The 17,502-nt window shown below is 38.5% G+C and overlaps 1 protein-coding gene across 2 annotated transcripts in view; it reads left to right on the top strand.

Moving 5' to 3' along the window:
- The window catches only part of cavin1a (caveolae associated protein 1a), a 21,809-nt gene extending 4,468 nt beyond the window's left edge, over positions 1 to 17,341 (top strand). Inside the window, exons 2-3 of one of the 2 annotated variants that reach the window (XR_014537673.1) lie at positions 14,760 to 16,522; positions 16,611 to 17,341. Coding sequence is in view for 1 of the 2 variants with exons in the window: in XM_083567401.1 (XP_083423527.1) it covers positions 14,760 to 15,473 (714 nt within the window). In the remaining variant the exon portion in view is untranslated. Of the gene's footprint in view, positions 1 to 14,759 lie in introns of both variants that reach the window. The other variant, XM_083567401.1, reaches the window with a different exon arrangement.
- Positions 17,342 to 17,502: the final 161 nt, after the last annotated feature.

Below are 17,502 nucleotides of genomic sequence, written 5' to 3'. Positions count from 1 at the left end.
GGACGGTGTAGGATGAAGACACTTCTATTTTGTCTGCCATATATCGTGTTGGAAAGGCATAGTCCTGCAGCCGTAAGAATTTAGATTTGCTGATTATAGCATGCGAGTGTAACCGTAACCACAGTGTGTATAAATCACCTTATCACATCATAAGGGTTTTACAGGAGAAGTGTTTCGAACTTGGAATTTCCTAAAATATTATTTTTCCCTGGATACGCACTGACCAGCATCTTATCAGATGGATCATGTTAGAGTTTTATATGCCAGACCTTTACATTATCCCAAGCTTTTATTTAGCAGTGTTACACAAAGCCATGGTGTCAGTCTGTATTCCTTAAATGCAGACCATGGAGATTTTTTAAAAGAGAAATTTTTGTCAATAAAAAAAATTTTAGTTTTATTTTTTGGATCTCCCAATCTGTACAACCTACATAGTTAAAATATATAGAGATCATGCAGGTCATGTGGTCACATTTTTCATGGATAGCCTGTGAAATCTGCACATGTGAAGACGTATATTCCGATATCTCCAGACTGCAAAAAGCACTCACTACATGTTAAATGTTTTATAAAAGGATATAAAAAATGTTTTACAGCATAACAGTAAAACATGTTATAACAGTTAAAAAGAGCTGTTTATTATTGTTGGACAATGCCGGAGGCTGTGGAAATCAGGCATTTTTGTACACTTTGGAGCTTTATTTTTGCTCCGAAGCTCATTATAAATCATCTGTTATAATTATTGATCATTCAAGTCACAAGGTGCTTCTCTTCTTCTTCTTCTTTCGGCTGCTCCCATTAGGGGTCGCCACAGCAGGGGGGTCTCCATACCCCCCTGTCCTCTACATCTTCCTCTTTCAACCCAACTACCTGCATGTCTTCCATCAACATATCCATAAACCTCCTCCTTTGTCTTCCTTTTTTCTCTCTTTCCTGGTGGCTCCATCTTTAGCATTCTTCTACCGATATACCCCATGTCTTTCCTCTCTTTCCACAAATCACAATATCATCTTCAAACAGTGTAGTCCACAGGGACTCCTGTAGACCTTGTCTGTCCATCACCACTGCAAACAGAAAAGGGCTCAGAGCGGATTCCTGATGCAGTTCAACCCCCACCTTGAACCAGTCTGTTGTTCCTACTGTACACTTTGCTGCTGTCGCACTGTCCTCATACATGTCCTGCACCACCCTCACATACTTCTCTGACACACCTGACTTCCCCATAAAATACCACAACTCCTCTCTCGGCACCCTGTCGTACGCTTTCTCTAAATCCACAAATACGCAATGCAATTCCTTCTGACCTTCTCTATACTTCTTCATCAACATTCTCAAAGCAAATAATGCGTCTGTGGTGCTCTTCATCAGCATGAAACTGTTCACAGATGGTTACCTCTTCTCTCAGCTTGGCTTCCACTACTCTTTCCCATAACTTCATGGTGTGACTGATCAACTTAATTCCCCTGTAGTTACTGCAGGTCTGCACATCTCACTTATTCTTAAAGATACACTTCTTCTCCATTGCTCAGGCATCTTCTCACCTTCCAGAATCTTGTTGAACAATCTGGATAAAACTCCACAGCCATCTCTCCTAAACATCTCCATGCTTCTACCAGTATATCATCTGGTCCAACTGACTTTCCACTATTCATACTCTTAATTGCTGCTCTCACTTCCTCCTTAATAATTTTATACACTTCCTGCTTCAATAACTCCACTCCATCCAACCTTCTCTCTCTCTCTCTCTCTCTCTCTCTCTCTCTCTCTCTCTCTCTCTCTCTCTCATTTTCCTCATTGCTCAGCTGCTCAAAATACTCCCTCCATCTTCTCAACACACTCTCCTCGCTAGTCAACACATTTCCCTCTCCATCCTTTATTGCTCTAACTTGCAGTACATCCTTCCCATCTCGGCCCCTCTGCCTGGCCAATCAGTACAAATCCTTTTCTCCTTCCTTAGTGTCCAACTTCTCATACAGTTCCTCATATACCTTTTCCTTGGCTTCAGCCACATCCCTCTTCACCTGCTGCCGCATCTCCTTGTACTCCTGCCTACTTTTCTCATCACTCTGTCGATCCCAATCCTGTTTCTCCAACCTCTTTCTCCTTATGCTCTCCTGCACTTTTTCATTCCGCCACCACGTCTCCTTGTATTCCATTCTTTTTCCAGATGTCACACCAAGTATTGCTTTATACCTGTGATAATAAAAAGTGTGTGTTTTTGTGGATGTTCCAATATATCAAACGTAACGATCAATCAATACAATCTCATAGAAATAAAACCTTTTGGAATATGCAGATAAATGTTTTGCAACTCATCTTTGTTTTATGTTTTATTTACTAATGTCATGTTTTATTCCCTAATTGTTACTAAATCTCTGCCCTCTAGATTTATTAATCTTCAGAAATTAATTTATCTCATGTTTCCTTTTATAGAATAGCAAATATTTAAAGCATAAACGTCCCAGTCTCGAGCATTCCTCTGATATTTAATCTCATAAAGACTGGTCCAGACACATGTCGAGGCGTTTGGAGTCGGATGAATTAATGCGTGTTTCTTTGGCGTGCAGTAGTAAGTACTAAGTGTCACCCGAGCGGGTTGGATTGCAAGTGTTTGGAAAGCGAACTGAAATCGGGTAGAATAAAGTGCTGGGTGGCGTTCAGCCTGAAAGCGTCACCAAGAAACGCTCCTCCCTTCACTTTTCTCCACTCATGGACAGGCTAAGTATAGCTCAGAATGCGGTAATGTCTGCAATGCTGGTTAATGGTGCTAGTGCCAGAGAATAGTCCCAGTAAGGCCAGAGGAACTTTGAAAAGAGATTTGAAGATTTCTATACTTTAATACCGTTTTTTTTCGGACTATAAGCCGCTACTTTTTTCCCACGTTTTGAACCCCGCGGCTTAAACAACGAAGCGGCTAATTTATGGATTTTTTCCTGGGTTTTTCCTGGTTTCACAAACTTCAAGCCAAAAAACTGAACACCCTTAACATTAGACTAATGAAATTTTCGAACAGAAACAAAAAAATGCACCTCACGGCATCGGGAAAAAAAAAGATTTTTTTTAAATGCACAACGATGCCAAAAGATAAACTCCCGAGAGAAATATTTGTGAAAGGAAGGAGAAAGACAGTGAACAATGACTGTCTTGGTCGGCTACTGTTTAGATACAAGCCGTTGTAACGCGTTGAGTCTGGGTGAAGGGAGAGTTTGCTAACTCCAGTTGCAACAGAAATCATATAAGCACAGACAGGTTTCCAAAACTCGTGCTTTTTTATTTTTCCTGGCAACAGCGTTACGGGTTAGTCAAAGAAACTTAGAAATAAGCATCAAAAAATAATAAGCACATAATCCTCATCTTGAACACACGCAGTAATACTGGAAAAATGCAGTGGCATGCTATTCCCAAAATACCGCTATGCTCCTAAAGGAAGCGCAACATATTTCACCCGTTAAAATGTGTGTAACGTGTCTTTCGTTAAAGTCTGTGTAAAGTACATTAGTGTAGACTGCGGCTTATTTATGTTCAAAATAAAAATATTTGTAAAATTCAGTGGGTGCGGCTTATATGTGGGTGCGCTTTATAGTCCGGAAATTACGGTAGTTTTTTTTTTTCTTTTAAAACTTAAGATTGGAAACTGAAAAAAAAAATTGGGTTCAGGGTGAATTGCTGAAAGTGAGTGTTGTGAGTTGTGACTTCCTACGTGGAAGTATTGCCAGATAGAGTGGAAAAATTGCCGAGATCTTTATAAAAAATCTTGCTTCATTCAGTTTTAATGTAGTAAATATAATTGTACCATTTTGCATCATCTCTCAGTCTTTATAGGTTTGCCTGTTAGTCTGAAAACGTTTTTAGAAATAGAATAATTTCGTAATATAGCCAATATTGACCATTGACAATTATGTCAGCGACTGGATTAAATGCTAGTCCAATCCTGAATTAGCAAGGAAAACCCGATTATATAGCCAGTCAGAACTGGTAATTTAGCAAAAGTTATTGCACATGGACTTAGATCTTCAAGACAGCTTTATTTTATACAGGCATTTGTTTTCTCTAACATGTAGAAACACATCTAAGTAAGGACCCGGAAGTGCAATGCAGTCTTAAAACGTATTTATTTTCAAATTGACTGTACCTGATAACTTGTGTTATCTTCATTGTGTAGTATAACAACATACATACATATATGCCATATATGACATATTGCCGTGACTGTTGATGGTTTTCTTTTTACGCTCATAACCTCGATTAGTTGTTTGAACTCTAAATAGAAAAAAAAATGATAATGGAATAAAAGTGTATCAGTCACTGAGAGATTTTCACGATTTGTTAAAAAACAAACACTTTAAATGTTTAAATAAGAAAAATATCATGGACATGTGGACACCAGTGAATGTGCAGGTACGTCTGGGAGTGCCAGATTGGGAACGTCAGTTCCAGCTGCACTTGCATGTGTTTGTGCACTCGTACTTTCTGAGCTCTGCTCAGGAATGTCCACTGAGGTTACACATTACACTATTGGCATTTTAACTGGTATCCAGTTGCAGACACGGGGTCTACGTAAATTATCTCTGTAAAATTGGCCCCCTGCTGGGTGGCAGGTTGCGTTTGAGACAGTAAGAGCGAGGGCACGATGGGAAGGTCTCCACTGTGAGGAAACTAACGAGCAGAAACATTTCACACAGCTTTATCTGGCTGTAATTGGAGCGCTGACCTTTTACATTATAATACATCATTGGTGCCCCTTGGGCAATCGTTAGACTCACTGTGATAAAAAGAAAAACTTCCTTTTAGTGAATATGTAAAAGTAGAAATGTCCCGAATGTTACATACATTCAAACCTTTAAGCAACTTGGTGAAATTTGGATATTTAATACGAAGCTGACCAAAATGACACAATGTGGATCAATGGCTTTTATGAGAGACCAATAATCTTCTGCTTTTTTTCCCAGCACTATGGCTAAATCTCGAACGGTTCTCTCGTGCACTATGTAAGTGGTATGGAATGTGTTTTACACTCTTTATACTTGACTATATATCAAACAGGAGAGCCAGTTTAGATGTACCATCACTTTGATGGGGTTTCGTTTTGCGTCCAGCAGCTGTGCATGCATCATCGGTTGCTAGGTAACAGATGTGACTAATAATAAGATTATTTACTAGTTTAGGATTACCTAACTGAAAATACGTTGGTGTAAGATAAGTCTTCATTTCAAAATACGAGATACGGTTTCCTTTGAGAATTTACTGGAATACTGCCTCTGGATGATGTTTTATATTTTAGTGCTCAGTAACACATGTTCAAAGAAAAACCCCACAGTTTAAAGTGGCTATAGTTAAACCATAAAGTATGAATATATTGAATACTTTTACAATGTATGACTGCTGAAAACACAAGCTGGCTGCACCTAACACAAATTTTAATAGAACTAAATAGAACTGCATTAAAAATATATAGAGAGAATTTACAATGAAACTAAAATAGAAATAGAAACTAAATAGACTAAACTAAAATAGATAGATAGATAGATAGATAGATAGATAGATAGATAGATAGATAGATAGATAGATAGATAGATAGATAGATAGATAGATAGATAGAATCACATTAGACATCAGAATAGCAAGAAAGAAAATGTATCTCAGTGACCATGGCTTGGTTTATATTAAGTAATTTCAAAATCTACTGGGATTTTACACAGAACGCTGAAAGAAAAACATCTAGTGAGCAGTAGATGAGAGCGATCTGAGAAAATAGCCAGTTCGGTTTGAAATGACAGGAGGACTTTGGTAACTCTTTATTACTGTGGTGAGTAGAAAAGCATCACATAACCCAGAATATGTTGAATCTAGAGGGTTACTGGGCCACAGAAACAGAACACCATGTCAGATCCCACTCCTGTCAGCAAAGACATTGAATCTGAGGCTATTGTGTGCACAGGATCACCGAAACCAGAAAGCTAAAATTTTATTTTTCAAGAAATCAGATTTTGAAATCTAACAACCACACCAAGACCAGGTTTTCTGTGTATTAACAGGCTTCTGACTCTAACATAACATGCTTGACTTATTGCACCAGTTGCAGTGTCAGGTTTAGCCAGATGTATGTGGGAGTGTGTTTTGTACAAGTTTCTGTCAGCCTGCTGTAAGGAATACTGTGCGTGGTGCTTTGTTGGAGATTATGTGCAGGTTTGACCCCGTGCCACGAGTGTTCGTTCAGGTCCTGTTATAGCTGCATTCTATCAGGTCGCTTGCAGAAGACCGCTGCTCTGAAACGGATGCTTTATAATTAAGCCTGGATCATCAGCAGCCACACTCGATACTACAAACACAAAACGAGCCATGTTTAGGGCTAAACTTAACTTTACAAATGATCAACAGTATTAGAGGCTGTACGGAGTGAGCTCTGGACTGCCTGTGCATTTTATTTTTTTAAACTGTATCTTTATTGGTACCTATAATTTAGGTTATCGGTAGCTGACGTCAAAACCAAGTCTAATACTAATATTTGCTAGCTAAAGTAAATACTACTAAATATTGCATCGTTTATTTTTCTTTTAGACACCATCCAGGACAAAAGAATTAAACAGATTGGCTGAGTTTTATCAAAAAAACATCTGCCTGGTTACAGGGCGAATCCTAAATAGCCTCAAATTGCCCATGTATTGTAGTAGAAGGTGTAGGTGCTATTAAAAAGTGCACCTTTTAAGAGAGCAAGAATTCATTTAGCGTCAACTTCTGCTCAAATGATCTTTGGTGTGATCAATAAGTTTCTTTGTGTTTGTTTGTTATTTACAGCAACAAAGAATGAATTTCTGATTTAAACTCTGTTTGAAACATCTCTTCATGAATTAATTTTTGGTTTACTATAGACTATAAACGATAAGAAATAGATGAGTTGTTTGCTCTGAGAGACTTTTCCACTCACCACATTTGTAAAGAGACGCTGCTAAGTGCAAAGATATTTTTGCAAACAAACTTCATATTTATTTATTAATCTAATGTTTTCATTACCCTTGAATGAATGGATGTTTCGGAAGCTAAGAGACAAGCGGAATGATGAAAAGAAGCTCGGTAGAAACCAATAGCAAACAAAGTTGTTAGACAGGATGAAGCAGGAGACCACAGTGACTAATTGAAGATAAAAATAGACTTGCCTATCCAAGTGTGTGTTTGTGTGAGAAATCTATGAAATCTGTATAACAATGTAGCTGAGATAATGAAATGTGGGGGACAGAGTTTCAGTTTCTACAGATGATTTCCCACGCACATAATGGCCACTAATGTCTTAACTCGCACCCTAAATCAACAATGAATTATTATGAATGATGATTAATAATCCTGCATTGGATTACTATTACAAATAAGATTTGTTCCTTAAGAAAAACAAATCAGTATGGCTTCTAATGATTCTTACATACCGACTAAAGACCACTTGTACAGACCGTGGATGGAATAGAAGGCGCTCAAGCACTTGTGGTCTTTCTGTACACATTCCTGAATGCTGTCATGTGTAAGATAATGACAGCTCACTTCACATTCTAATCTATAACACTTGACAAATATAAGTGCTACATCTGCTTACACTGCATTTATACTGCTATCTGACATGCTTCATTTCTTCATTTCTCTTAACATATTCGAAACCTATTAGCTGCAGTGACCACTGGGAAATCCAGTGCCAGTATGTATGTATAATATTTCTTTGAGATTTCAGACCATCGTGACTTTATTTCGTTGAATGCAGATTTGTCAGCAGCATCCCACCCATCCTACCTCATCCCAAAGGGATTCTGGAAAAGCCATTGTCATTAAAATGATCCTGTTTACTGAACCATTTTAACATGACTCATCTCTTGCATATCATCCTCATACTGTACATATACGGTATATCAGATGTTACAACAAGATGTAGCAAGACTCAGATATTCTGTAACTTACACCTGATTGGATTTAGGGACATGATGTGTGCCAAACATTCCCCACACCGCTACACAGCCCCCACCAGCGTGATTTATTGACACAAGCAGATTGAATGCATAAACTGATACATTACATTACATTTACATTTACGTTTTTAGCATTTGGCAGACACCCTTGTCCAGAGCGATTTATATTTATTTCATACAACCACTTTTTTTTTTTAACCGCCCAGTTTCTCTGATTCTGTACCCATTGTAGCCTCAAATTCTTGTTTTCGGCTCACAGAATTGGAATCTAACGTGACCTTCGGCTGTTGAGTTGCTTTTCTGCTCGTGGTTGTAAAGAGTAGTTATTTGTGTTACTGTTGCCTTCCTGTCACTTCAAACCTACCTAACTATTGTTTTCTGTCATCAACAACTGTCTGCAGATCTGTCCAAAAGAATCATACGTCTTATAGCAAATATAGTTCAACTGTATATATTTTAACAAAGACAGAAAGACAGAATGCATACTGCTCTGTTTTTATGTGCTGGCGTGTGAACTCTATGAATGCTTGCTCCGGGCAGCAGGAAGCTGGCACTTTTTATGACTTAAGGTAATGCACTCTGGGACATGCCTGTCCCAACAATAGATAGTTGTCCTCATACAACTTCTCGCCCTTTCCACAATTCTGCGCATCTTGCACCATTTATCCCCGTAACACTTTGTAACGTGTGCAACAAAAACGTACTAAAGCACATATTATTCTCTAGTCAGGTAAAAAGCCTATGTCAGGTTGCCATTATAAAAACCGTCTGCAGAGGTAGTGTTAAAATGGCAGCCAGCTCCAATTACAATACCAGAGGCTTAATATAGCGCCCAGAGAGCGGGTGTAGCCAGTGACTGACTTGGCACAAGTGTTCAAATTGCCGTCTGCTATAGATCTTTTTTAGAGCGCTCCAATTTCTTTATCATGCAGAAACGCTAAGGATTTCCGTCCCCTCATTTCAGCATGTATGTGTACATATGTGCCACATAATACATATGAAAAGCATACAGAAAAGAATTTCAGAACGCCCGAAAAACACCATTAACAATATTAGTAACAATATAACAAATAAAAAGATTGAGATTGACTGATTGAGGATTTGAGATATTGCAGATGAGATGAAATGTATGAGGCACTATTTAAGTATTCAAAGTACTACGATTTATTATGGCTATACTGTTTCCTATTATCATTTTCATCACAAGACTGTTGCTTAATCAACTCAGTTTATGTGAAAAGACTCTGTTACTTTCAGCACAAAAATCTATTAATAGAATGAATATTAATGAGTCAAACCCTGATTGATATCTATTCAAATTACCATGAGGCCAAAACCTTCTTTTCAACATATAAGTAATCGTGAAAAATAAACCCACGGGTGTTGTGGCGAGTTTGAGTCAGGAGTTTCTTCCATCATTTATTGCTCACAAAATGTTCTGCTTGCTGTTGAACTGATGCTAAACTGTATGTTTGTGCTAAGTACAGTAGATACCGACCAATCAAAACAAGTTTCAAACCAGATCAGAAAAGGAACGACTGATTTCGTAAAATGTAGTTGAGTAAAAAGTACGATATTTGATTTCGAAATGTAGTGAACAGTGTTGGGGATTAACTGTGTTGGGCAAAACGCATTACTTTTGACAGTAACTAATACTGTAACGCGTTACTTTTTAAAATAAAGTAACTTCGTTACCGTTACCGTATGGTGCGTTACCCGTTACTTTTATAAATGAATTAATTTCATCTGAAGTGTAGACTACAGTCTAACCTGCTTACAGCAGCGTCGCATTGTAGGATTGGTGGATTACCGGATTACCCTCTGTATACGCACTGTGGGCGTGTCTCCGTATATTTAGGTCTGTGCGGCAGTAATGGCGAGTCGAGGCGAGAGCAAGACGAGTTTCTCAAAGTGGAAATATGCTCATTATTTCACTTTAGTTGAGTATAAAGGCAAAAACTTTTAAGTCAAATGTAAGCTGTGTCTTTCTGGTTCGAAGCTCGTATCTACTGCGATAAGCAGCAACTCCAATCTGTTGAAGCTCCTCCAGGAACTCCATGCCTGAGGAGCTAGAAGCTAGAAGCTAACCCGGTGTTCTGTTCTACATTGTTGATAGTTTTCATACTTCAGCTGTGAAAGGAACATGTTTAAGAGCTCAACACAACAGCAGAAGCCACTTTAGTTTTTGATTGTAAATATATATTATTCAGCTTGTTTTGTTATTTATTATAGAAATCATTGTGATATATTCAGTTTGTGTTGGTCTGACTTTAATAAAATAGTGTTTAAAAATTACTCTGTGCTTAAGTCAGTTTTGTGTTTGTATAGATCATAACGCATAAAAGGGCATTAATGGGAACATTAGACGTTCTTTAAAAAAGTAACTAAAAAGTTACTTTTAACAGTAACGCATTACTTTTTGGTGAAAGTAATCAACAAAGTAACAGTTACTTTTTGAATGAAGTAACTGTAACTAGTTACTATTTTTTAGTAACTAGCACAACACTGGTAGTGAAGTTAAAGTAAAAGTTTCCCCCGATGGAAATACTTCAGAAAAGTACAGACACGTGAAAAAACGACTCAAACACAGTAACTAATTACATTTACTTCCTAACTGTGCACCACCGCTATACACTACACCGCTGGTATCTATGTGCATTCGTTATTTGTATAAGTAAAAAAAAAAAAAAAGCGCATCTAATGTAAATGAGGAAAAACGGTATAAATGTAACAATGCTGCTCGATTTGGGAATTGAAGCTGCGGCGTGAGTGAACAAGCTGCCGTTCTATACGAGTATGCGGTTGTGGCGCTGAGCTGGACATCCCAGAGCAGCTGCTCTCTCATTCATCTTCAGTATTCCTTTCATCTTTCACCCCAGGAAGCCACAGTCCCTCACAGTCTCTCTCTCACGCAACACAAAAACACACACACCTATTGAGAAGCCATAATTAATTCGATTTGCCTGTCAATGTACCGTACACAAAGTAATGTTGCGCATACACGCAGGCTTGTGTACTTCATGTTTGCTGCAAGTAGTCATGGGTAACGGGTTACATGGGCGGCTGTCAATCTGTCATTGCCTTGCTGATTGCTCTTAGCGTGTCTTTCTGATGTAGTGTGAGCTATTGCCTTTAATAGCCATAGCATTTGTTTAGCTTTAATGTGCCATCAGGGTTATTATGGGCTGGATTTCAGGGGATCGCTTTGCCTCAATTAAAGTGCTTGCTTAGTTTTCGGTGAGATGTTTTAGTGTAATCCATCAGAAGATGAGTACGTCAGCGCTTTCTGAAAGTGTATGTCCATTTTCTGCTCAGTGATTTCGAAAACAAGGTGCACCTGCTAAGCTTTGGCAAGTCTCAAATATGAAGAGAGAGAGACACACGTAGAAGAAAAAAGAGTGCAAATGCCTATTAAACCATTCATGCTAAAATTCTCGAGCTTTAGAAGTGACGCCATGAACTACGACCCCCTGAAGATCTTGACATTGAGATCAATTTTGAGATCCGAACAGGTATTTTGTGGATGTTCTTGACAGATCTCTTGTTCTGGAGACAATAGAAAAGAAAACGAAGCATTGTGAAAAAAAATTTTCTCTGTTCTTTTTCACACTAGTTGTTGAGCTTCTTTGCTACACTGCGTGCCACATGCCGCTTTGTTTCTTTAGGCAAACGCTCAAAACTAGAGCTATCTGTCTCCACGGATGCCAGCTGTTACAGTGTTCATTAGGGTGCAGGAGCAGATAGTGGTCAAGGGCTGCTCCAGAGGGAATGAGGCTCTGAAGTGATGGATCATGTCCAGGGAATGAGGGAATGGGACAGATGGAATCCTGCGTGTGGGAAAGGCAAACCGAAAATAAACACGCAAACGCGCATACACACCTTGGACTTGGGCAGAACTCCACATAAGGCAATCGAGGCTAGTTTATTGGACCCTGAGGACTGAGACAGAGAGGGAGAGGTTCTCATTCATAGTGATATTTCAGTATTATTAGCAAGGTGACAGGATTGTTCCAGCTTTCACCACCAGATGGAGCATTTGTCTTTGGTTCAGAAGCATATGGCGTAGGGACTTAAAACTTCTTTTTTTTTTATAAATTAAATACACTGTCTGGAGAAAAGTATTGGGACACCTGACTTTTTTTAGCTAGTTCTTCTACAAACCGCAAATTTGGAGGCGCACAAATATACGCGATTCCTCTGGATATTGCTGCGTGATATTCTCCCTTTACTTGAAATGAGAAACCCAAACCTGATCCAGCATGACAATGCCCCTGTGCACAAAGCCATTTCTATGAAGATCTGCTTTATATGCATTGAAGTGGAAGATCTCCTGGTATAGAGCTCTGATCTCAACCTTACTGAACCCAATTGAAATGTTGACTACACCCCAGGCCTCCTCACCTCACCTACATCGGTACCTGATTAAGTGGCAGAATGAGCACAAAGCTTCACACTCCAGAATCTAGTGGAACATCTTATCAGAACAGTGGAGGTTATTTACAGCAAATGGGGACTAAATGTGGATACAAATCTTATGCTCAGGTATCCACAAACCTTTGTCCATATACTATATTTCACTCATAGCACTGGAAATGAAACACATGTTTTCCCACAGCACTGTTGAATTCTCTCATTTATTTGAATGTGAACCTTCATTCAAGCTCTATAAATATATGAAGTAATAGATGTGCTCACTCGAACATGTTATTGTTTAACAATATGGTGCACAATATGGTGATGTTATTTGTAAAGTCGTGTGTATTTCACATCCTGTGTAAAAAAGTCTCCAGTGTCAGTGTTTTGTAACAGCTGTAACTACAATTTCCAACAAAGGAAACTAACTTGCTTTATGGATGCTTTATAGATTTGAATGAAATTATAAATGGATAAAAATAGATGTTCAGCATGTCAAAATGTTTATTATGAAAAGAATAACATACTAGAGAGTAATTAACAATTACGCATATTCTTCCTCTAATTAGCATGTTTAATAGAATAGAAATGTTCTACTAATTATATAAGGTTGTAAGTGCATGTGCGTGTGTGTGTGCGTGTGCGTGTGTGTGTGTGTGTGTGTGTGTGTGTGTGTGTGTGCGTGTGCTTGTGTGTGCGTGTGTGTGTGTGTGTGTGTGTGAGCACAATATGACCACCATTACCACCATGTAGTACTTTCATTCTCATAGACACTTTCAGTTCTTCCTTTTCTCTTCCAGCCATCTCAGTTTCTTGATAAAAGGAAACCCGCATACATCTGTGTGGCCAGGGATCAGAAATAGTTTCTCATTTGATCTGATGAATGTTTGGTTTATCAGACTAAAGAAAGTCCTTACAGGTGTGTGAGATCTTTGCTTATTTACAGCTCCAGATCTATTGCATTAACTGACACAAGCAAGTCTGTAGTTGGTCAGTTTCAATACTGTGGACATATTTAATGAAAAATCTGATTTATAAAGATGTGACATGTCTGTGTACTTCTGTAGTGTTAAATGTACAGTTACTGTTTATTATATTGAAAGGTAAATGGTTTGTGTGGAAGGAGAGGTTGTGTCCATGATGCAGTTTAACATGATGTGGTGGTTTTTTTTATACCCACTAGGTGGAGCTCTTCAGCACAATCCTAATACCGATACAATAATTCTTTTCACCCCAAGCTTCTTCTTTATTACACGTAATAGTAGCTCATGAACCTAATAGCATGTCCTGAACTCAAAACACACTTATTTAATTACAATAACGGAGGAGGAAAATCAATGATAGTGTTACAGGTTTAGATTAGATTAGATTAGATTAGATTAGATTAGATTAGATTAGATTAGATTAGATTAGATTAGATTAAATTCAACTTTATTGTAATTGTGCAGTAAACAAGCACAGGCTCAATGAAATGCAGTTTGCATCCAACCAGTAGTGCAAATAGCAATGTATATGAATAAGTCTAATATAAATATTCAAATATACAATAAACGTATTATGGGAGTGTAAAGGTGCAAAATATAATACAATAATACTGTATACGGTGCAAATGTGAAAATTACCACTAAAGAAACTGTCAGTAAGTTTTTTGCCTCATGATTTAGTATTTACATTAACGGCATTTGGAAGAAGCCCTTATCGAGAGTGACTCGAGCAGTTGAGGGATAAGGGCTTTGTTCAAGGGCCCAGCAGTTGCGGCTCGGTAGTGCTGGGATTCAAACCTGTGACCTTCCGATCCAATGCCTTCAACCACTGAGCTACCAACTCCCCTAACTAGCATCCTATTTAGTGTTGTGCTTTTTTCAGCTGTAGACTAAAATGTATAAAACTGAACAGACAATCAAAGCAGTCTTGACCTTCACACCGATTTGAACTTGACCGACTTGAACTGTAGCTACTGTACAATACTGAACGCAATACTGACTCGTTTGCATTATTATGAATATCTGAATAATAACCCAAGATTTTAAAACATTAAAAGTGGGATCAGTCATTTTGAAAGCAAAACACGGTAATATTCTCTCAATTTCTTTAAAATCTACGTGCATACAAAGAAAAAAGATACACAAAGTGTGGACCATGAACATCCAAGAACTTGAACCAGCAGGCGGTCTTACAAGTCAATCAAATTGCTTGTCAGTTCAGAAAACTCTCAATGTGCACACTTAGAAAAAATACTGATTATACGGATAATGTTTTTTTTCTATACCGTTTATTTCTCTTTCATTTTGTTGGGTTTCAGTAAACATTTTTGATGGAGTGCTGACATTTTATTTTAATGCAGTTGTTATTTATCATTTTCCTGATTTTTGTTTTTCTCCATATGTTTTTGCCCCTCAGGAAAAACAAGAGCCAGTGAAGCCCACTGTGACACCCGAGGCAGCAGTAAGTGAGGAGGGTGCACACGTGCTGCGTGAAGGAGAACAAGGCACAGATGACGTGGTGGAGGTCGAGGAAATCGTGGAGGAATCACGGGTGGCACGCATCAAGCGCAGCGGGCTGCAACGTGTGGATGAAATCAAGAAAGCTTTCAGCAAGGAGCAAATGGAGAAGACCAAGCAGCGAACCAAAGAGAACCTAGAGAAAACCCGTCAGCGAACCAAAGAGAACCTGGAGAAGACGCGTGTCAGAACTCGTGAGAACCTTCAGAAAACCAGGGTGACTATTGGGAAGAAGATGGGCAAGCTCGGAACGAAGATCAGACCCAGCAAGGAGCGCAAAGAGAAGATCCGAGTGTCCCGTGAGAAGATCAAGAAGTCACGCAAATCTGAGAACAAGGTTTACGCCCGCTCAAGGATCACCACTTACCGAGTACCACCGTTCACCTTCTACGTAAAGAAAATCCGTGAGGGCGTAGAGGTGGAGCCAGAGCCTGAAGAAGAGCTAGAGGATGAGGAAGTTGAAGAGCTGCAAGCCGAGGACCAGGAAGATGAAAAGGTGGAGGAGGCCGAGCTGGTAAATCTGAGAAGCCCTGAGGTTGCGCTTGAGGCCGCCGAATATTCGCAACTCGTAATCAAGGATTCGGTGCAGCCACAAGGGAAAGCAAGTCAATGAAGGAAACCCCTTGTCTAATAAAAAAAAAAGATTACCATGTGTGGAAATCCAAATCTGGAAATGAAGGCTACCTGAATGTATACACAGATGTCATAGAGAAAAGTCAACTTGATGAATGAATGAATGATGCAAGGCACAAACGCATGTTGAATTGAGAACCAAACTCATTTACATTAAGTTCTTGTTCTTTTTTTCTTTTTTCTTTTTTTTTTTTATCACCTCCAGGCAGATGTTTCTAATTGCAGTCACTTTAGAGTTTTTTTTAATACACTGATATGGATCAGGTGTACCAGAGCACTTGTAATCTATTTCATCTGGTAATCTGAATGAGTGTGAAGTTGCTTAAAAGCCCGAAAAGCATAAAATGTGATGTGGGGTGTGTTGGTTTGAAAAAGAAAAAAAAAAATCAGGGCAAGCGCTATTAAATACCTGTACATAAATAACACTATGTTCTTTGAATTAGTAATAACTTTTGGGTGTTTGCAGCATAAAACCAGTAACCTCTGCAACTCTACAGCACAACTATTTGGCTCATTTTTATTCAGAACATCAGATACAAGACTTTCAGAGACCAATCAGAATTGGGACGCCCTCAAACTTAGTAATTTTTTGTCCATTCAGAGTGCTCATGCTACAGTATGTTCTTACCTACACAAACAAAAAACATGAACATTGTGGTTCAATCCAACTAAACTGTACTCTACGTACGTAAAAAATATCCTACAAGTCTTGCATCCTAAAAGACTGCAATTAGAAACCGTTGTTCAGTACAGCAGTAATTCGACCCAGGCAGTCTCTCAGGACTTTACAAATGGTTGGCGAGGATTTCAGGCTTGAGCATTGAGTTGGACATTGAATTGACCAATAACAGGCTGATCACTGAGAGCTCTACACATGACGAGGATAACATTATCTCCAAACGTCATATGCATCACTGTAAATCTGTTCGTGAATGATTTGAAGCTAAGATTTTACCTTTTTTTCTTTTTAATTAGATTAACCACTAGATTAACCATAACACTGGTTTGGATAGTTTACTGTTGTGAAGAGTGAAACTCCTGAATTTAATCCCTGACAAAAGAAGATGTCTAAACAGGAATTTTTGAATCCTCTAATGAAAATGGGGGAAAAAAGAAGAATGAATCAATACTAATGAATGATTAAGTTCATTACTTCTTAAACGTTTTCTTTTTTTTTTGGCAGCCAATGGGACTCATCTATCACAGTGCGCTTCTTTCTTCCTTTTATTTCTTTTGTATCCCCCGAAAACATGATCTGACAAAATGAAGAACATTCCAAAGTTTGTTTTAGCCATGTGGAAATTTTCATGAGTTGCATATGATCGTTAATTGCATGCGTACCATTCGTTCGTAAGCGTTAAAAAAATCTTCTAAAATGGGTGACGATGATGCCATAAAATCCAAAAACAGGTCTACATGATTTCCAATTTATTGTGAATGCCACTGTGTTTGATGCCTGGTTAGATTTCCATTCAACAAGGCTTGAGAGATAATAAGCTAAGTGTATGGCTACCACACAGCTAGCATAAAAAGATTAGCGGGTGAGTGTGTTGTTATTAAATAATTTTCCTCATGAATCAAGTAGATGAATTCAATCAAGTAATCAAGTATCCAATTTGGAAACCAAACCATGTCTTGGATGATCTACATTTGGGATCCATGTGGGTTTCAGTTTGAGTGATATTTTGGTCTAGTAGTTTCTTTATGAAAATGTTTATTTAAGCAGCAGATTGACCTCACACATGTAGACAAAACAAGGGCATGGGGGAAGGGCTTGTGTGTGTGTGTGTGTGTGTGTGTGTGTGTGTGTGTGTGTGTGTGTGTGTGTGTGTGTGCGTGCGTGCGTGCGTGCGTGCGTGTGTGTGTGCTGCATATCATAACTAAATAAAATCAAGTCTACAATGGGTTTAATAAATGTTATTTGCCTGGAGACCAAAATGGAAATTTCTCAACATTTTGGAAGCCGCTGTGATGAAATCCTTAGCTGTATATTTTAGTCATGAATTAAA

This window comes from Silurus aristotelis (genome assembly GCF_946808225.1).
Source record: "Silurus aristotelis genome assembly, chromosome: 17".
Lineage (NCBI taxonomy): Eukaryota > Metazoa > Chordata > Actinopteri > Siluriformes > Siluridae > Silurus > Silurus aristotelis.
This window is presented reverse-complemented; position numbering and strand designations above follow the sequence as displayed.